Genomic DNA, 21,266 nt, shown 5'->3' on the forward strand with positions numbered 1-21,266 from the left:
ATGCAACTGTGTTGCAACTGTGCAATGAATCATCTGCAGGAAAATGGATGGAACAGGAGACCATGCTAAGCAAAATAAGCCAAGCTCAGAAAGACAAATACCAAAGCTGGGTATGGTGGCGCACACTTGTAATTCCGGTACTCATTAAGGCAGGAGAATTGTTGCAAATTCAAGGCCAGCCCAGGCTATGAAACCAAACCAAACCAAAACTATAGAGCTTCAAGGGTTGGAGAGATGATTAAAAGCTGTTATAGAGAACCCAGGTTGGTTCCCAGCACCCACATCAGGTGGCTCAGAACAGCCTGCAACTCCAGTTCCAAAGGGATCCGACCTCTCTGGCCTCTGAGGACATCTGCACTCATGTGTCCACTCACAAATTAAATAATTTTATTTTTTAAAAAAACCCTTCGCACAAACACTGTTTTCTCACCTTAGTGCAGACTTTATTCAAAGCACACACACGTACAGCAACTATCAGTGAAGAGGAAAGAGACCAGGAGATGGGGAACAGAGGTCAATGGGAGATAAATATATTTAATGAAAATGTCATGACAAAATCCACCTTTTCCTAACATGAATAAACTAGTAATAAAAGGAATGAAGTATTGACTTGTTTTACAAAGTGAACATTGAACTCATGCTAAGTCAGATAAGCCAGACACAAAAGATCACAATTCTGTTTATGTAAAACACCCAGAATGGGTGAACCTATGAAAACAGGAAGATTGGAGGTTACTATGGGTAGGGAGAAGAGGAAGGGAGGAGGAGCAACTGATTAATGGGCAGAGTTTGTTTTCAAGTTTAGAAAAATGTTCTAGAACCAGGGGGAAGTGAAAGTTGTCCAATATTATGAATACCACTGAAATGTACACTTAAAAAGCTAAAATTTAACACATCAATTTCACTTCAATTATAAAATGCTGTCTACAAATGCACAGGTCTTCCACAATTCAATGAGTTTTAGCAAGCATGTCATCCATAAAACCAACACCTCAGAGTATAGTGTTGCTATCAAGCATGGTTCCTCTTTTACCATTGTTATAAAGGCAACCACCGCAGCTTTTAGCACCCATAGCTGAGTTTCCCTCCAAATTTCAATTAACTATATGTATTATGAGCTTCACGTCTGGCTTCTCTCAATGCTTTGGGTCACAGGTAGATATGCTTGCTGTCTTTATAAATTACTGCAAGAGTTCAATTGTGATCATCTTATGCTCATACAAGTCACATGTGCAAGCTGCAATGGCTTTACCCACAGCTACCTTTCAATCTTCACTGTACCCGTTACCTCATTGTGAGCATGGCTTTAATTTCTACATCTCATGAAATGGTAGTGAGTGAGTGAGTGAGTGAGTGAGTGAGTGAGTGTGTGTATGTGTGTGTGTTTCTGAATCAGCTTTGGGCCAAGGAGTATGGCTCAGCAGATGCCTACTGTTTGAGACTCTCAGTTAGATCCCCAACACTGAAAAATGAAAAAATTAAAAAAGGAAAGAAAATCAGCTTTATTTACTTACTTTCAACTGTACAATTTTGAGGTCTGCCAACTACATACAGCTGTTATCACAACCACATTTAAGACAAAGGTATTTCCAACGTGCCCCTCCACAGTCAACCCCCTAGCCCCCCATCATCTACAGGCAATCCCCACCTTCTAGGATGATCACTCCCTTTTTTAGAATGGAATCAGGAAGCATGCACACCTGCTTCTGGCTTCTTTCACTTAGCCCAGTTTTCACACTAATGTCTAAACAGTATTTAGTGAACAGATGTGTTAATGTATTCTTTCTGCTTGACACACGGGCTGTTCTACTTTTTAAACTACTCAACAGTTGATGAATGGCCATCCTTGCCAACAATACAGGTATCTCTACCAGCAGCTGTGCATTTCCAGACACGAGCATTTATTTCAGTCTTTGAGCCTGCTAGTTTTACTTGTGCCCCTGGCAGCTGATAGGGTTCTAAAATTTTAAGCTAATTATCTTGATCAAATCCACAGCTCTAATTTCCCATGGGTAGAATCAAAGCACAGTTCTCCAGTCTATGTGGGGGTTGGTTCTAGGACCCCAGATAGCACACAGATGTTTCAATCCCTTAGGTAAATGGAGTACCATTTGCCACATTTAACCTGCACACATCCTGTGGTGGACTTCAAAATCCAGATTAACTGTCACACCCAACACAATGCAAATGTCGCGCAAATGGCTATACTGTTCAGGAACAAAACAAACAAGTGGGGTCCTGTGGGACACAGCCCCCCCCCAGCCCCGAGAACACCTGCTGAGCTCTCACGGCTCTGCCCTACAACCCCTGGCACTACTGCTGCTACTCCAGGAAGGAAAGAGTTTGGTAATCATTTTGATATTTTGGGATTCTTTTGAAATCTGCACTGTGAGGCTTTTTTTTTTTTTTTTTTTTGATGTCTTACACCCAATTTAATCCCCATAACTACATCCAAAAGATTGATATACTAAACTGAAATTTAGAAGATATAGAAACATTTCAAATGTTGGCTTCTCCTGTGGTAATAATCTCTGGTATTCTAATCTCAGCACATTCTGCTGGTTAAGGCACAAATGGGTCTTAGAATGCCACACTATTGCTCCTGCTGTGACCTCTCACTAAGACCAACCCAAGACTGCTGCTGCTTCCACTGATCTGAAGCAGACAGAGGTCAAATGAGCCACCCGGGTCCCCAGTGTTACAGAGGAATGTTCAAGGCTAAGCATCACTGAAGAGGCAGGATTAAAACCCCAAGTGACAAGATACAGCTCTCTAAAAACCATTGTTTCCAGGCCCAAAGCAAACTAGACAAGTAATTAGAGGGAGTCTTCAGTACTAACGAGGAGCCAACAGTGGCCGCTCCCCAGCAGCCTCTGGCCATCACCTTATCCCAATAACTAATTCAGCTGAAGGACGTGGAAATCGCTGTGTGTGGATTAACCTTCTTCACGGGCCCTCAGCAGTGCTGAACTGCCACAGAAGCCACCAAGGATGTTCTTTGGCTATGGTGATAGGAAGTTACTTTCAGTAAACAGCTGTCACCCTGAGAATGGCCCCAAAGTGACACCATCCCCCTGGTACAACTGCTGGTCCTCCGGCTCCCACCTGCCTCAGGATCTGTCTTCCACTGCTGCTTCTCTCAGACACCAGGTACTCATTTAGTCTTGTTATTCTTTGCCAATCAAGGTTCTTGGGGTAACTAAATTATCAATTCACATACATATTCATAACGCTTAATGTTCCCCTCCCTGGGATACTGGCATGCTATAAAGATGAACCCAGACAAGAGACTCCCACAGGAATGATAACATTCAAAGGAATAATGAAAATTATGCTTTGGTGAACACTAGGCGAAGGGTAGTGAGGTGTCTAGCACTGTTCTGGCCTTTCCTGGGACATCTCTGCAGCTGTTCCCCTTTCTTCAAGGAACAGCTTTATTGGCCCGCCTCTGCTTCCTAAGTGCTGGGATTAAAGGCATGAGCCACCACGCTGTTTCAAAGGAAGATTTTTACATTTCTTGCACAGAACCATCCCCTGGTCCCTTCATTTGGCTTAAATTTCACAAGCCTGCAGGGTAGGCCTCACATGCATACTGTGATGAAAAAGACTCTATTTCATTCCCTGTCCCCGGCATTTGCTTCTGTTCTTCCAGAGGCCGGCTAAGCTATAACCTTGGGAAAACAACTGAAGCGTTCTGATAAGTATGTGTTCAACTACACTTCCAAATTTAAAACTTTCAAAAACTATTACTGTTTAAAAATCACTTTCAACTGAATGGTAACTATTGTTGACTCACCAGTGCTGAAATTTGCAGTGAAATAATTTATCAACATTTCACACTCTTGAGATGAGAGGTAAGGCAAAACATTAAACCCCGCTTTTTCTCCCACTAGAGAAGACCCATCGGCCTTCAACTGTAATGAAGACGGAATACAGCATGCAGCCTGGGTCACACAGACACAGAGCAGAAACTGCCAGTGCACTGCTGTCTCATCTGGGGCCCCCAGTCCCTCCCCTCTGGGGGCCCCCAGTCTGCTGCAGTGCTCATCTTCTCTGCAGTTGCATGGCTGGAGACTGACTGTGTGATGGGGAGCCTCGGAGGGCAGGTCAAGGAATCAAGTCCACGTGAAGGAGTGAACTGACTCAAACGGGCCTCTGCCCCAGAGACATGGATTGGGATAATGCTGCTGAGCAGAAAGAGGCCTGTTTTCCCCTGGGCAGACTATGGCCCTTTGTCACATGTGCACTAGAATACGGTAGCTAGGAAAGGAGGGTGTTGGCTGTTGAGATCAGATTTTCTAGGACGGCCATGGACTCTCCCTCCTACTGTGGACTGACTTTGAAGTCTTTATCGTTGAACAGGAAGTACCGACTAGGACTTTGCTATCCAGCTTTCTTCACAACTGTCAACAAAGCCTTAGGACTGACCGTCATGTCTACCTACTCTGTGACCTTGAACAGAGTCAGGTTTCTCTTATCTTTCCAGGCTCCATGCCAATTGGCCACAGGACTCCAGGAGAAAAGAAGTCTCCCTCTTTCCAAAGCTCAGAAGAATGTGGACAAGACCAGGCTGAGACTGAGTTGCTGGGCTTCCAACCTGGTATGCACAGGGCAAATCTTGTTTATCAGACATAGGGCCAATTGGCTTCTTCTATGCCCCACTGCTAGAGAACCCGGAGACTGCAGGTCCCGGGGAGGAGGGGGTGCCAGGCTACGGACGACCATAGTTCTAGTAACGCTCTCCCACCTCAGGCTTCCTTGGGCTCTACTTCCCCACACCGGGGACAACAGCAGTGCTTCTGGTTCAGAGCCAGCGTCCTCAGAGAGCTGTACACACAGTTCGGTCAGCCAGTGTTTATTCAGTGCTCAGTGTTTACCAGTCCAGAGGGAGGTAGATATAGCTGAGTACTAACTGTCAGGGATGAGAAGCCTGTCCTGCAAGAATGATTGCCCTAAAACCCCTCTGCCGAGGCACCAAATCCTTCTCAAATCAAAACAGACTACAAGACTGTGTCGAGGAGAAACACAGCCTGTTCCACCCTCCTCTACATAACCCGACCAAAATTATCTGGGGGCCCGAGAGTCACAGAAGACGCAGGGCTACTGACCGGGTGGAACCTTAAATGGAGATATGTTAGGGACGTCACCCCAAGACCAGGATGCCAGGAAATGGGTGCGGCCTGCCATGGTTTCCCGTTTGTCTTTGAAGAAGACTGAAGGTTTCTTTCTAGAAATGGCTCTTCAAAACAAGGATGTGTAGGGACAAAAGACCTAAGGAAATCAGGCCTTTCAAGGAACCCTCTCAGTTACAGAACAAGAGACTTCTGTGTGTCTTTAGCACGCTTTCTCCTCTTGAGCAACAACTTGAGCCCTGCATCAGGGCCTCAAAGAAATCACACATGGCTCTCAGAGTAGAAACCAAACCCTGCTTTATAAGGCTGCTCGGCCGTCACTGGCTTCTCTACTGAGATATGAGGCGCCAGCCAGGCAGTGAGGTGACAGAGGGTGAACCTTCCTCACCTTCTCCCGTCACCCCCACCCCTCCAGCCCTCCAGATGCCCATATCTACAATAGAACCACTTCAAAAAATACTCTGATGAGGGGCAAAGTGGAGGGCGGTGGAGGCTCAGGCTGGTCAGCAGGTCGGTTCCCTTGAGGTAGCTGAGTGCTCCCACGCAGGAGACCAGTCATGGGCTCACAGCAGTCAGGAGGGAGTCACCGGCTGAGTGGGAAGCAGAGGAAGCAGAAAATCTGGAATTCTGCCCAGAGTACTTGAGGACAGGTAACACCTGGGTAGAGTGGTTGGCCTCTTTGCTGGTGTCCTCCTTGTTCTTGGAGGATGAAGTCTTCCTGGACACGGGGGAAAGGCCCGCTTGACTCTTCTTGGGCTTGGCTGGTGTCCCATCTTCACAGGACAACGCGCTTCCCTCGGAGCAGCTTTGCTTTCTGAAAGGAAAAAACACAGCTGAAGCTAAGACCACCAAGTGATTTATGCCCCTCCAGTCTGAGGCAAGCACCCACACCACGATGGTACTGGAGACTAACTACTATATGGACACACTAATAGCCGTAAGATACATTTTATTACCCTGGCAGTGAGATCTCATGTACAAGGGCCAATTGGATGAAAGAGTAAGAGGCCTCAGGACTTCCTACAGACAGAGGGTACAGCTAAAAAGTGTCTGTTTCTGCAGATGGGTCTTTGCTGAGCATCCCACAAGTCACCAGGAAGAAGATATTGTGGCTGTATATCCTGACATTCCTACGACCCCTAGGTGGAGAATCCCTTTCACCGTCATGGTCTGGGGAAAGAAGAAAGACACACTCCAACTTCCCAACTCAATAGCCCTCTCTCACTGAAGTAGCACTCACCTTGACTTGATGCGTTCAGATTTGCTGATGGCACTGGGTGTCCCATCACTCTTTGGGCTACTCATGAGTGATGTTGGCAGAGACCACTAGGAACAAAGGAAGAGGGCCAGGCTAAGTCCAAGAAGGAATGCTCAGGGTCTTGGGGTTCTTGTTCAGCTCTGCCACTCTGTGAACACAGGGCTCTCATCTGCCCTATGCTACATCATGGACTCATGTGAATAACTCTTGGTTCTCTCCCGAAAGAGACAGAAAGTTAAGGCTACAGATCATTTTTTGATCCTTCAAAGACAAACATCCAGTGTATTAAGTAAATAACTACATCCTTGAAAGGGAAACAAACAAAGAGGTGCGGACTGAGAGAGTAGGGAGAGGTGGGTACCCACATACCCACAAGCCAACCATAATGCACTTAGCTTGAGAAGAAGCTGTGCCCCTACATTGGTTCACTTACCAGCGGAGCTGAGTCGGAGACGATCCCCGTATGGAAGCCTTTGTAGCACCAATTCCGGAGCAGATCTACTCCTAGGACAAGATGAGCAGAGGTTGAGACTTAACAGCGAAGAATCACTTGCTCACCTCTTTTCCAAAGAAACCTATTTCTTGGCCTAATGGGACTGAATCTCCTACTAAATATGGCCTCCTGTGGGCCAGAAAGGCATATCACCTTTGAGCTTGTTTCCATGGTACTTCTGTTCCCACTGGGTGGTGAGAATGTTGAAATATCGTGGCTGCTCAAAAAAACGAAGATAACGAGAAGAGATTCGAGAAGGAAAAATTCTTTCAAATTGACCACGACGAGAAAACTCATCTTCCATCTCGACCAGAACCCGAACATCATCTGGTGTCAAGACATCCAGCACTGATGCATAGAAGTCCTGTAGCCCAGGGAACAGGAAGAAGGGCAATGTGACAGTGTGAGCCAGACACTGAAGCAAGCAGCTGGGGTAGGGAGCAGAGCTCTGGGGCTCTGGTCTCCAGGACTCCTCCTGTGGGACTCCCAACGCTGCCTCATCTGAGGTGTGCCAGCTCTTTGCCTTGTCTCTTCCTAAACCCAATGGACGGAGCTCCTGAGGAAAGACACTCTTGGCTAAGCCAAGGAACCATTTGGGCTGAGGAAGAAGAGGGTGTTGTTGAGTCATGGCCTGTGCCCAGCAACTCAGATTTGGCAGCCTATGCCTACCTGTCTCACATGCAGGCCCCACATTTACTTTGAGAAGCTCAAACCTCTAGTCTCCCAATCGCTCTCAGGGGGAGAAGTCCACAGGGTTAAATGTGATGGCTCTCCCACGAGTGAGCTAAGATAACCCAGTGCTAGGAGCGTGGTGACATAAAAGATACAAGTTCCAACAAATCTCTGCACATAACAAGATCCCACTTGGTAAGAAACTCTGATCTCCACAGGAAAGCTGATCTTCCTGGAGCCTGCACAGTTTGGCCGAGGGCTGTTGGTAACTGGAGAGAAGATAAATCTCCTACCTGGTCAGGAATTTTCGGGGTCAGGTAATAGGCTTTCTTCATCTTCTGTGCAGTAAAATGCTCTGGAGACATCTGACATTTGTCCCCAGGAGAGCTTGGCAGGCTAAGACAGAGGTGGACAAAAAGCAACAGGCAGGTCAGCAGCTTCTTGTGCTGAGAACACATGGTGAGAGAGAGGATCCAGTGCGAGACTCCTCCCAAGCACAGATGAAGACACATGAAGATGCTTGTCCCTTGAATGCATCTCTAAATGTACTCTAAATGTACACTCCATTCAAACAGCTTATCCACAACCACACCACTAGATAACTGAAAGAGGCAGGCACACCAATTTGACCAAAAAAAAAAAAAAAAAAAAAAAAGCCTGGAGTAAGCCTGATTATTGGATGCTTCCGTTAACACTCACTACAAATCAAGCTCTGCCCTATTGGCACTTCAGTTTCATTTTCCATGTCATTATGATCACTATTATCACTAAGATTTTTTTTAAACTCTTTCAAAGTCTAACTCTGGAACTCAGGATGGCCAGGAACTCACTATGTAGTCCAAAGCTAGCCTTGAATTCATGTCAATCCTCTTACCTCCTTATGGGATTACAGGCATGGGCCACTACATGGCTATGGTCACTGTTGAGATATAAAAATGGCTAGCAGGCCAGTGAGATGGCTCAGTAGGTAAGGATGCTTGCCACCAAGCCTAATGACCTGAGTTCAACTCCTGGAATCTACATGTGTCTGGTACCCCAAGAAATTCCTTTAACCAAAGAGGCTTGAAGAAAGTTCCTATTTGATAAAAGAGTAGTCATTCTCCTTGTCTCTGACAAAAGGCACCTGTGGCTCTTCCATTAACATAAGACTGCAGTACCTACTAACTTGTCGAGGTCAAGGCTAGCCTCTAGGCTCCCTCAGTCCCTGCTTACCAGCCCCACCCCAGCTCACAAGCTCCCTTTCTCCAGTTCCCATACAACCCTAGAAAGAACCATCACTTCTCTCTGCTTTCCCTGGGAGACGACAGCCTTAGCGGCTTACAGTAAACTTTCCCTTTTACCCTGCGTGGCTTTTCTTTACTGAGCCCATTTTTCATTCTTCTGGTGACGAAACTCCAGGAGTGGCATAAATGAGATCCCTTCCAAGAAACCTAGCTACCCTGAACCAAACTGTTGCTCTGACTCTCCTAAGGTATGTACGGATCAATAGTTTCTGCTGGCTTTTGCCACCTACCATATTTGGCCTCGTTCCAAATTCTCGACTCTACCTCTCCTCTCTTGGTCACTCTGGCTCCTGAAGCCTGCTATGTCCATGTGGCAATGTCTCTCTAGTGAGTGTCACTCCAGAGCAGGCTGCTTTATTTACTATTACTACAAAAGCCAAATCAGTGTGCCAGGAAGCTCCTCCTGCCCCTCTTGGGTTCCACTCACAAGGACAAGGGACACCTTTCCTCTGTGATTTGGAACATTTCTCTTTTGACAAGTTCCCGTTCTGCATGGGGACACACCAGATGAAAATTCTTGTCAAAATGACACTTGAACACCTCAGTTCAGCTAACTTTCTCTCTCCTTCCTCTAGGAACTTCAATTCCACCTGCAGTCCCACTAGGCTATCTTAGCTCCCACTTGCCTGCTCTGCTCTCTCTCTTCCTTCAGCCCTGCTGGCCTCCTCCCTCGGGGACAGCTCCTCCCACAGCTTCTCCAGGCCCAAGCACTGCTCTTCTACACGTTCTCTCCTGGGGCTTTATAGCAAATCCTTTGTTGCGAAATATTTGTTGACACTGTGAAGATGTGTCTTTGCCAAAGCGCCTTCTGATTGGTTTAAGAGAGCTGAATGTCCAATTGCTAGGCAGGAAGAGGTTAGACGGGACTTCCAGGGACAGAAAGAACTCTGGATGAAGAAAGGTGGAATCATCAGCCAGACAGGGAGAGGAGACAGGAAGTGCAAGATGGAAGAGAGATAAAGTCACATGGCAAGACATAGATTTAAAAAATATGGGCTAATTTAAGTTATAAGAGCTAACTGTGACAAGCCTAAGCTAAAGGCCAAGCTCTGGGCCATTATTTACTTGATGGCGGTTCAAAGACAGTCTGACAGGAAACCTTGCTAAAAATGGCACCCAACGTGGGGCCATGTATATCCACATAAGGCCTGAGAAAGCTTAAAAAAAACCTCAGAACATGGAGTCAAACCTGGTGACCGTGGTCTCCTGGGTAGACTTAGCATGCAGAAGCACAGCTCTTTAAGAGGCCCCGCTGTGCAGCAGAGCACTCGAGCAGCCAGTCCATTAGGTAAAACAGACCTGCTACCTGGACTGAGCAAATCCCCAGAGCTGGGACAATAAGGCTCCAGCCAGTACATACACAGTACAGATACAGACACGCGGCTAGGCTCCCACAGAACTGAGCAAGGTGAAGCCAGCCACCAACGCTGCAGGTAGCCTAGCCATTTAAGGTTTGTCTCCCCTGGTCAGAGGAGGCTGCAGATGCACAATAAAGTGGTCCAGACCAAGAAAACCTTTAAACAGATACAGTAAAAAAAATGGGTATAGTCATTAAAAAAAATAGTTTAAAAACAAATGAGGTCTTTAAAGAAATAATAATAGAAAAAGAATAAGTCACATAAGGATGGGAAATATACAGGGCATCTAGATCATGTATGGTGCTCTGTTGACTTTGAATTTTTTAAATGCTAATATTAAAAAAAAAAAAGCTGCTGAGAGACATTGGATAATGGAAACTGCTAAATTAAACCAACCTATATATTTTAAGACTATCTTGGCTTCAAAATGGAAGTCAGAAAATGTGCTGCATTGGGGGAGAAGCTATGCCTTTGTTTCCACAGGAAACAACAAGTTATGGTTCTCTTTAAAATTAATAAAGCTCATATTGATCAGGGGAGACCTGAAAATCTTGGCTACAGACATTAAAGGAAAAAACAAAACAAAACAAAAAACAAAAAACAAGGAAGACTACAGGACAGGCTTATCCCTCTACTATAGGAACAGCTCTGAGACTGGGTGAGAAATAAATCTTGTTGGCTACAGAGTCATGGCAGTTTGGTTATGCAGTCCAAACAGACTTATAAAGTTGACAAATGTCTTTCACCTGTGCAAACATAGGACGAAAAATCATCTTTAGTTGACTAGTATACACTGCACATTCCATACTTGTGTTAACACAGATTATATATATGCTACCTTTAAGAGTTTGTGTGTTTTCAGAAAAAAGATCCAACCTCTCAGAATGCTTCTGTTGCAATTTCATCAAAATTCTGCACCTAGAACAACTTCAAAGCTCCTAGCTGAGATGGTCTGGCCTTATAGACCATCCAGCCAAGACTTCAGATAAACTCTACACTTTCCCATCACTAGACTAAACAAAAAACAGTAAGAGTTAGCTCTCCCAGGACTTGATCATTATCCCAATTTTCTTAGGATCCCCTAAAAATGCCAGCGCTCTAGATAACAGAAAGCAGTTGAGAAAACATGACCCCTACTTTCCCAAGAGGTGGGGTTGGTGGTTTTTGCTTGTTCAGTGAGTTATGGATGTTTGTCATCATTTAGTGGGGTTGGTTGTAAATTGTTACAGATCATGGTAAGGGAGGAAACTAAGCAAGGGAGGTTAGATTCAAGGATCTCTTTTTTAAAAAAGAAAAGTGTGTGTGTGGTGTGTGGGAATATAGGAATGCTAGGATAAAAAGTAATTATTGAATCTACTTTAAACTAAAAAGCAACTATTAATCACCAATATTTTACATTAGTATAGATTTTTGTATACTGATACAAATTTAATGTTATTTTTGTTAGAAAATACTCAATATATGTTTCTACTCTTAAGATAGTTTTGGATATATTGATACAAATTTAAGGTTATTTTTGTTATAGTGTGTGTGTGTGTTTTTCTACTTTTGTTTAATTTATTGTACCTATGCAGCTCATATAACAATGTAATGTAAATTTCTAGTCCTTGAAAGTTATTATTACAAACTATTTAGGATAATTAAAAAATACAGGTTAATAGTCACCTAACAATTAAATTTGTGGCCATGTTAAGTATATTTTCAAGGTCAGAGTATATTTTAGATAGATAGTTGGTCTTTCAAACACTTCAGAGACCTACACAATATGGCATTTAAGATGTTTTAATAACCTAAGGCTTTTCATGACAGTAAGACAAGTCTGCTCCTGGCAGCACCAATTTACTTAAAAAAAAAAAAGATGACAGACATCAGAGGACCTCCATAGGGAGTTTGCTTTTATTGTGGCGAAGTTGGCACTGGGCAAGAAATTGCCCTTGCCTTGACTGCTGATGGTATGCTGTCCAAATTGGACAAGCAGGACACAAAAGAAGGCGACTGCCAAACTTTGCCAAGACAAGGTAGAAGAGTTCTTCAAAAAATTTCCTGTTTCACAAAAAAAGTCTTGTCAGATATTCTAGGCCTGTAGGCTGAAGATGGATGCCCCAACATTGCAAAGAAAACTTGGATGACTGTCCTGGCAGCCAGCTGTTTCTGTCATTTCTTTTTTTTTTTTTTCCGAGACAGGGTTTCTCTGTGTAATTTTGGTGCCTGTCCTGGAACTCGCTTTCTGGTCCAGGCTGGCCACGAACTCAGAGATCCACCTGGCTCTGCCTCCTGAGTGAGTGCTGGGATTAAAGGTGTGTGGTGCCACCACCCGGTTGTTTCTGTCATCTCTATAGTCTGGAAATTGCTTGCTCTGCATGTCCTGTTACTCAGGTAATATTATATCCTTCTCAGGTCTCTGATGGAGTTGAAGACTAAATAGACAGTTATAGTTACAGTTTTCCTTGTTACCAAATTCAAAAAAGAAATTCACAAAAGAGGCAAAAAGTGTCTAAGGTTGAGAAACATAAAAGTATGTTTATCTAAGAAAAGGTTTTAAGGTCTAAAAAGGTATTTTTAGGATGGTAATACAACTTATGATAGAAAATGGTTTAGGTATAAAACTTTGGACTCTAAGAAAAGGTTTTAAGGTCTAAAAAGGTATTTTTAGGATGGTAATACAACTTATAATAGAAAATGGTTTAGGTACAAAACTTTGGACTCACTGAGGTAGGATAGGTAATACAATAGTTTCTCTGAATTTGCCAAATACAAATGGACTGGACATTGTGAATGTAAATTCTTACTAGATAATTGTGCTTATTGTTTATAGTTTTACTGTGTTAGAGTTAAAACCTTTCCTTTTTATTTAGACAAAAAGGCGGAAATGTTGCAGAGTATTTGTTTACACTGTGAAGATGTGTCTTTGCCTATAGAATTTCATTTTACAACCAACTCTCTTTCCTTCTTGGACTACAAACAACTTGGCCTCAATACAGATCAATGGCCAAAGGTTGTATACTCAATTTTCAAATTCTCTCATATGGTAACAACTTCTGCCACTGCACAAATGATTCCCAAATCGCTTGTATCTAAATTTCCTCTGCTCTACACTTCCAAGGCTGTTATCTTTAAGGTTTTCCTTCTTCCTACTTAAAAATCTTTTATTCTATAATTTCTCTGAGTTCTACTCTCAAAAAATCTCTTATGACTATGCTGTAAACTCTCTCAAGATTTTTAAGTTGGGGGCTGGAGAGATGGCTCAGAGGTTAAGAGCACTCACTGGCTGTTCTCCAGAGGTTCCTGAGTTCAATTCCCAGCACCCACATGGTGGCTCACAACTATCTATAATGAGATCTGGTGGCTTCTTCTGGCATGCAGGCATACATGAAGGAAGAATATATACATAATCAACAAGTAACTCTTAAAAACAACAAAAATCTTCCAATGATAGATAGAAATGCCAGTTCCTATTGGGAACTCTAAGGTATCCAAAGAAGATAGATGGAACATGACTCCACCTGATTTGTGGTCACTCACACTGGGCAAAACTTCCCCATGCCTCAACTTGCCACCAGCGCTCTACCCAAGCTATGGACACTGCTGGGTTGACTGCCCTATCTCTCAGACCTGGGTCAGGTAGCCAAAGGCTGATGATGCTCTATGTTGTAGCTGAAGATTTAATGCTGTCCTGTATGGCAGCCAAAGACAGACCACTGCTCAACAAAGCCTCCAGAACCTTCTAAGTAGTAGGTAAGTCTCTGGCATTGCAATTGATACATAGGCCATTTGGATTATATTTCCTACTATAATTTATCCTTCTCATATCTCTGGTGATATTGACTAACTGTATTGTTTTGTTTTGTTTTTTGAGACAGGGTATCTCTGTGTAGTTTTGGTTCCTGTCCTGGATCTCACTCTGTAGACCAGGCTGGCCTCGAATTCACAGAGATCTGCCTGGCTCTGCCTCCCGAGTGCTAGGATTAAAGGTGTGTGCCACCACTGCCCGGCGACTAACTGGAGTTTTACCAGCAGCAAGCATACCAGCTCCTCCCCAGGGCTGCAGTGTCCTTCTCTTCATTTGTAAAAATCAGGCCTTCCTAGAACTACCAGTTTTTCAGCTGAGGAAGACACCTGACCTTGCTACCAGGCTCTGAAAGGAGAGAAACTCACAGATGCTTTTAACCCAAAATCATTTTTGGGTTCCCAAGCTTTTACTCTGACTCAACGACATGAGTCTACAACTTTCTCTCCAATGTGGATTTCAATACAGATTACAAACAGTGGTAGGTTGTGGGAGCCCGTTCTCGGGTTCTTCGTGGCTTTACCCAGCAGGTCCGAATAGAGGATGATCAGGACCATGGTCCTGAGTGCAGGTGTCTGATATGGTCTGCACTTGGCAGTGCTGGGGGAGGAGGTCTTTTGCTCCACCCCTTGGCGTCTCTATAAAAACCCTGGGCCAGAGACAGTCGGGGCCCGTTGGAATAGGTTCCAGGCCCTCTCGAGGCTATCCTTTATTTTCTATCTGTTTATCTCTGCAACATTCTCCACTATAAATCCTTCTATCTAATATTTCCTGCTGATCGCACTCAAGAAAACTCTGGGACGCTGTGGGGGTGGTGGGTAAACGCCCCACAGTAGGTAATGCTAACCTACATAAAACTTTTACTACTTTTTGTAAACTTAAACAATTCTTGTAAGCTTCAGGGAGTCCACTTGGATCTACCTCTCAAAGGTCAAACAGAAAGAACTGACTCCCTTTTGGCAAATGGAATAATTCAGGTTAACTGCAGGACAAGGCCAAGTTTACCTCCAGAAATACACAGTGGGTAAAGTAGGTCAGTCACCAAGAAAATCACCTTTTTTTTTTTTTTTTTTTTTTTTTTTGGTTTTTCGAGACAGGGTTTCTCTGTGTAGCTTTGTGCCTTTCCTGGAACTCACTTGGTAGCCCAGGCTGGCCTCGAACTCACAGAGATCCGCCTGGCTTTGCCTCCCGAGTGCTAGGATTAAAGACGTGCGCCACCACCGCCCGGCTATTTTTTGTGTTTTAAGATAGAGTCTCACTCTGTATCCCAGACTAATCTCTAACGTGCATGAGATGTCCTGGCCGGCACCTCTAAGTGCTGGGATCACAGGTGTGAAACAGCATGTTCTGCTGGGAGCCAGAATTCGTACTCTACCCCCTCATTCTCTTGGGCTGAATCGATTACTTGTTATAGGATCTTCAATGTCCTTAACTATAAACTACAATACTAATTAATATGCACGCTACAGAATTGAGTGGATACACTGTATTTCCTTAACTACTCCCCCCCCACACACACACACACACACTTACTAGTTTCCTCAAGAATAGTTTCAAAACTTTGGAGCGATGAAGGAAAAAACCTCCACACTGAAGTGCTTCAGAAAGATGTTTAGAACTAGGTTTTGATGGATAGAGAATCTGAATGAGGGCATCTTTAGAATGAAGAAACCACATATGCAGATGAAAGGACACTACATAGTCCTTAAGGATCTGCCAGGGCATCAGAATCAAGCAGAGTAGAAACATACACCCAGGAAAAATGGCTGGGGCCTCTAATGTCCAGGTATGGAGGTTAAATTTGATCCTTGGGTCCTGTGGAGATTCTGAACATAAGTAATTCTGATTCTGAACATCAGACTTACTTCCAGGGTACTGATATGGCAATGGTATGTGGACAGACAGCAGAAGCAGACTGGGCCATAAAGGAGACCACGCAGGAGAGAGGCTCCCAAACCCATTCCTTGCCCAAATCACAATGGGCTGCTCCTGCTGCCAGCCCAACCTAGAGAAACTGAGAAGCAGACCTGGTGCTGGAGCCGCTGGAGCTGCTGGGGCTGCTGGAACTGGAGAGGATGTCCTCCATGGTGGGCAGAACGAAGCCTGCCAGGTTCAGGAGATCTCGGATCATCTGGCCTTTGATGCTGATGTCCAGGGGAGAATTGGAGTGGAGGCTGCAGGGGAAGAATGCAATCCAGGGTCAAAGCAGCACTCCAGAATGATTTGGGGTCCTCCGTCAAAATCGGGGTTTCTTATTTCCTGGCTTCTTTACAACAAAAGAGACTCCAATACCACATGTGTGAGCATCTTCAGCAAATATGCTCAGCTGGGTATGGTGGCGCAGGCCTTTAATCCCACCACTCAGTAAGCAGAGGCAGGTGAGTTCAAGGCTAGCCTGGTCTACAGAGTGAGCTCCAGAACAGCCAGAGCTACAACAGAGAAACCCTGACTCAAACAAACAACAACCAAGCAAATACCCTCAAAGACAACAAATACGCTCATGCAGCTTGGTGAACTTGCCCATGCCCTTGGTTTGCTAGAAAATGGTAGGGATCATCAACTTTTAATAACACTTTTCTATTCTCAAAGATCCTTAAGATAACAGCAAAGTATCAGTGAATGAGTATCGACCATGACAGGAAAATACATATCCTAGTGAAGGAGAGACCTTCCCAAGTCAATAAGACGATAAAGACAGGGATTCTGAGGATGAAAAGTGGATTCTACTCAGAGTAACTAACAGTGCCACTTACCTTGGGGAAATGTTGACTTCTAGGACCCAGGGCTTTAGGTTCTCATCCAGCATGATGTCAAAACCAAAGAGTTCATGACAGCTGTAGGGGCGTCGCACATACAACTTCAGTAAGTTGGTCACGTAGGGCTCTGACCTGCCGGTGGGATATCTTGAATTAGGAGGGCAGAAGCAACTTTCTCTTTTAATGTGCTTCCTCAGAGCCAACAAGGGATGTATGCATACAATCCCCCTGCAGAAAGCAGGGAAATAATCTTGGCAACATCAGACCATCTCAATCACGAACACCATCCACCCCCACCCCAAAACAGCGGCTCTTAAGAGATGTGCCCGATCTGGGCCATCACCTTGACGAAGTTTGGTAAAGAGAAGTATGGTGGTCTGAGTGTGAACGGCTTCCATAGGCTCACATATTTGAACAGCTGGTTCCCAGTTGGTGGACTGTTAGGGAAGGATTAAGAGGTGTGGCCTTATTGGAGAAGGTGTGTCACTAGTGGTGGGTTTTGAGGTTTCAGAAGTCCAAACTATTCCCAGTTAGCCCCCTCTGCCTTGTACTAACTCCCTGGAATCCTAAACCCCAAATTAAATGCTTTCTTTTATAAGTTGCCTTGGTCATGGTGTTTTATCACATTAACAGAAAACTAAGAAAGCAGAATTTAACTCTACCTCTTCCTATCTGCTGTCTTCAAAACTGAAACACAAAATGGGCACAGCTTCAGAGCGCAGCAGAGAGGCAAGGAGAAAGCATGAGGGTTCATGGCACACCCAACAGCCCAAGGAGCACTGAAACTCACGAGATGATGGTTTTGACGACAACATCCTTTATCTTCTCCCAGATGATATCACTATTAATTCCCTTCTGGCTCAGGTAATTCCACAAAGCCTTCAGTGCCCTGAAGGGAGAGAAGAAAGGACTTGTGGTTAGTCCTAGAAATGAGTGATGAGAAAAAATTAAGGAGTATGGAGGTAAAGACACCTTCTTTGTATTTCCCCAATGGTATTTTGACATAAGAAAGAGATGCATTCGGATGCAAACAGACCAATTCTGAAATGACAAGTGCACTAATATTCCTCAACTCCTGCCCCAAACCTCCCAAAGGCAAAGAAAGCCCTTCCTAGGTTCAAGACAGAGTTTTGATCGGGACACACTGCCCTCAGTACCATTTGTGGCCCTGGCAGGCCGTCTCATCAGCGTTGGCCTGGTACTCGGCATTCTTTTTATTGACACTGTAGTTGGTCAGGTGCATGAACTTGTTGCTAAGACTCTTCATGGAAGGCGAATACCTGCAAGTGAGAAAATGGCAGAGGCATGATGGCGAGAGCAGATGGAGAAGAGGCCAACTACTTCCCCAGGAAGGAGATAAAGGACAAGTGCTAATTCACTCAGCAAGCTCAGTCCCACAGGAACTCTTTCCTCATTTCCCATCCTCCCACCTTCCTTACTGACGAAAACCACTGCTAAGCTATCTGTTCCTTTTCTGCTCAGTGACGTCATCCCGAGGAAAGGAAATCTCCCAGTGTCAGGGGAATGCCTCACCACCAGCACATACTTGCAACTAGCAAAGCGGACGAGTCCATCCGAAAAGAGGTAAATCCGTAGGGGATCATAAGAAGTAACGTAAACGTAGATCCGAAGATCAAATTTGCTGCCACTAATGAGGTAGGGTTTGTGTAGATACCTACAAGGAGGAAAGGCTACCTTTACACCCAGCCGGATGAGAAGGAGCTGGGGTGAAAACCTTCAACAGTTGACTAAGGAAGGTCTTTGGCTGGGAGGTCACGAGGTAGACCACTCTAAGAAGGGAATTCAGAGACCAAGAAGACAGGGAGATGGAGAGGAATGTGAGCTAGATAGGCTCACCTCTGTACCAGGAGGGGCCTGCGCTTGGGGAGCTGACTCCATTTGTGAATGACCTGAATGCCAATGCCTCGAGCAGATGCTGGCTAGAAGTCAAAGGGAAGGAGATGAGATCTGCTGTCCTTCCCTCTCGTCCCAGCATCTACTTCTCCCTTTGCCCCACTCACTGGCTTCACAATCCACTTCTGGCGGCTGCTGCTCTCCCAGGCTTTGCGCAGGAGCTTGGCATCCTGGGGCAGGATGAAGGACTGGGGGAAGAAACTGAACTCTTTCTTTCCAAAACGGCTCTGCATGCGAGACAGGTTCCGCCACAGCCGGTCCTTCCTCCCAATCTGGAAGGAGCCTGGGAAGTGGTTTAGCTACAGAAGGCAAAAGGCAAGTAGAGGGGAAGGCGGAGGTGAGATCAAGAACAAGAGAAGCCCCGCCCACCACCACACTCCAGCATCCCCCGCAAAGTTCATGTTCCTTTTTCTGCCACCATCTAGACACAAACTAGTTACCCGACAAGGGTGAACTAACCAGGGAATTGCCTCTACCAGACTAGCCTGTGCCTATGTCCATGGGGGCAGTTTCTTGATTAACTATTGAGGTGAGAAGCCCAGGCCACCTAGGCAGGTGGTTCTGGGTTGTACGAGAAAGCAAGCTGAGCAAAGCATGGAGAAGAAGCCCGTAAGCAGTGTTTCTCCAGTCTCTGCTCAGTGCCTGCCTCAGCTTCCCTCAGTGATAGACTGAGCTGTAAGCCAAACCCTCTCCTCTCCAGACTGCTTCTGGCCAGTGCCTCATCAGCAGCAGAGAAGCAAACTAGAACAGTCGTGACAGTCACTTTGAATACAAAGGAAAAACTATTACCTATTTTCCCATGACAGCATGTGAGACAAAACCACTGGGAAATCTAGGGGCATGAGGACACAGAGTTCCAACAGAACCACAGACCACTCTTTACATAAACGTAGCTTGTGGAGTAGAAGCAGTTAGTGGTAACAGGAAACTCCTCCAGCTGAAAACAGACAAGGCCTCTCAAGACACAGAATGAAAATCAGCTGAGAGGCCACAGGCCTGGGGTGGAGACACTTTGCTAAGACCCCCACTGTGTTCTCCAGAACTCTCCTCTCCAACTGTCCTCACATGAATGCTCTTCCAATATTCCCTCTCACTGCCCAACAACGAACGCTCTCATCCTGGCCTAGTCCTTGGAAAGGACCCACCTTCTGATGCTCTCGAATGGATCGGAAACCAGGAGACTTCATGTGGTGACCCCAGCAGCCCAGCCAGTCATCATTCCCTGCAGAAGGCAATCAGAAAGTCGGTCTCACTTAATAGCTCAGACTCTGGGACAGAACAGGCCAAACCACTGGACTCACAGAGGTGATTAAGAGCTACCATGGAGCTACCCTACAATGGTCTTCTGCCTCTTAATTCTGAGCAACTGGCTCAGCCTGGAGGATTTTTAGAGTTACACCCTTCTATGAGATTGGAAGCTTCAAGACAGGGTCCCCACATACAACAAGGGGTCTCTAAGGCTCTCTTCCTGTCCAAACCCCATCTGGCAGGGCAAGGAGGTCAGTGGGAGAGTAACTCACGCTTGCTGATTTTGAAGTGCGACCGTCCAATGGTCTGCTTGACTATGTTGGGGGTCACTGTGCTCATCTTCCACCGCAGAAGCTTCCTCTGTTCCCAGGGAAGTTTCTCCACTGGGGAAAGGCAAGGGCAGGAGGGTCCCAGTGAGGGGATGAAAAAGATGGCATTGTACCCATCCTTTCCTGGGCAGACAGATCACTACAAATGTTCCAGATCAGGTTTTAGAGAAGCGCACTTTATGGAAAGGGGGCTGTGCAGGAGTGAGGAGCAAAGGAAAGGTTGGAAGGGGAAAGAAACTGATTAGAGGCCGTGTGCTAAGCCAGGGCTTATGAGACTGAGAAAGGCCAACAAAGGACAGACACGCCAAGTCCACTATTGAACCTCCATCCCCATGAGACTGAGCACAGGGCAATAACTACTACAAGAGCCATGGGAGAGCTCTCCTTGTCCCCTCCACCCAGGTTAGCTAGCATCCTCCCCTGAGTTCCTCTGGATTTTGTCCCTTGGTGACATTTACCTCTTTCATCCCGAGTTCCAAAATAAATGGTAGGGGACACATTGGGGAAGAGACTGTAGATGAGGGCTGGTCGTACAACTTTCTCATGACTGGGAAGGGATTTGGACATTAAATCCACACAGTTCCTGTGATGGAAAACAAACAGAACATGGGAAAGTGCCAGCTTTGAGGTGTTAACAGGATTGCATATGACTCTGAAAAGACAAGTGTTTAACAGACATTCTGCAAATATGAACTCATACAGTGCTAACCTGCCTATAGTTATGGACACCACCAAGAGTCAAAGAGCCCAACACTCTGACAGTACATCTCCAATACATCCCGTGGTAAGTCACAGATTGGGGGATCCCCAGAAGGAGTTCTGAAAGAGGGAGTCTGGGTGGACACTAGGAGAAGACTGCCACACTAAAACAAGGTGGGGGAGGAGGAAAAGGATGACAGTGATAACTGAAAGGAAGAAACAAATGTTGTTTTGTTTTTGGTTTCTCCCAGACAGGGTTTCTCTGTGTAGCTTTGGCTGTCCTGGAACTCACTCTGTAGACCAGGCTGACCTCAAACTCACAGAGATCCGCCTGCCT

General features: G+C 45.4%; 1 protein-coding gene across 2 annotated transcripts in view; it reads right to left on the bottom strand.

Moving 5' to 3' along the window:
* Positions 1-421: 421 nt before the first annotated feature.
* The window catches only part of Ttll4 (tubulin tyrosine ligase like 4), a 49,000-nt gene continuing 28,155 nt past the window's right edge, over positions 422-21,266 (bottom strand). For both annotated transcript variants that reach the window (XM_037210259.1, XM_028893038.2), the window contains 15 exons: positions 20,689-20,813; positions 20,174-20,284; positions 19,799-19,875; positions 18,761-18,952; positions 18,597-18,679; positions 18,286-18,414; positions 17,897-18,019; positions 17,530-17,628; positions 16,737-16,871; positions 16,011-16,157; positions 7,849-7,951; positions 7,037-7,247; positions 6,824-6,894; positions 6,373-6,458; positions 422-5,946 (listed from right to left, as the gene is read on the bottom strand). In XM_037210259.1, coding sequence (XP_037066154.1) covers positions 5,688-5,946; positions 6,373-6,458; positions 6,824-6,894; positions 7,037-7,247; positions 7,849-7,951; positions 16,011-16,157; positions 16,737-16,871; positions 17,530-17,628; positions 17,897-18,019; positions 18,286-18,414; positions 18,597-18,679; positions 18,761-18,952; positions 19,799-19,875; positions 20,174-20,284; positions 20,689-20,813 — 1,951 coding nt within the window. In that variant the 3' untranslated portion in view covers positions 422-5,687. The remainder of the gene's footprint in view (positions 5,947-6,372; positions 6,459-6,823; positions 6,895-7,036; positions 7,248-7,848; positions 7,952-16,010; positions 16,158-16,736; positions 16,872-17,529; positions 17,629-17,896; positions 18,020-18,285; positions 18,415-18,596; positions 18,680-18,760; positions 18,953-19,798; positions 19,876-20,173; positions 20,285-20,688; positions 20,814-21,266) is intronic.

Source organism: Peromyscus leucopus, chromosome 13, assembly GCF_004664715.2.
Source record: "Peromyscus leucopus breed LL Stock chromosome 13, UCI_PerLeu_2.1, whole genome shotgun sequence".
Taxonomy (NCBI): domain Eukaryota; kingdom Metazoa; phylum Chordata; class Mammalia; order Rodentia; family Cricetidae; genus Peromyscus; species Peromyscus leucopus.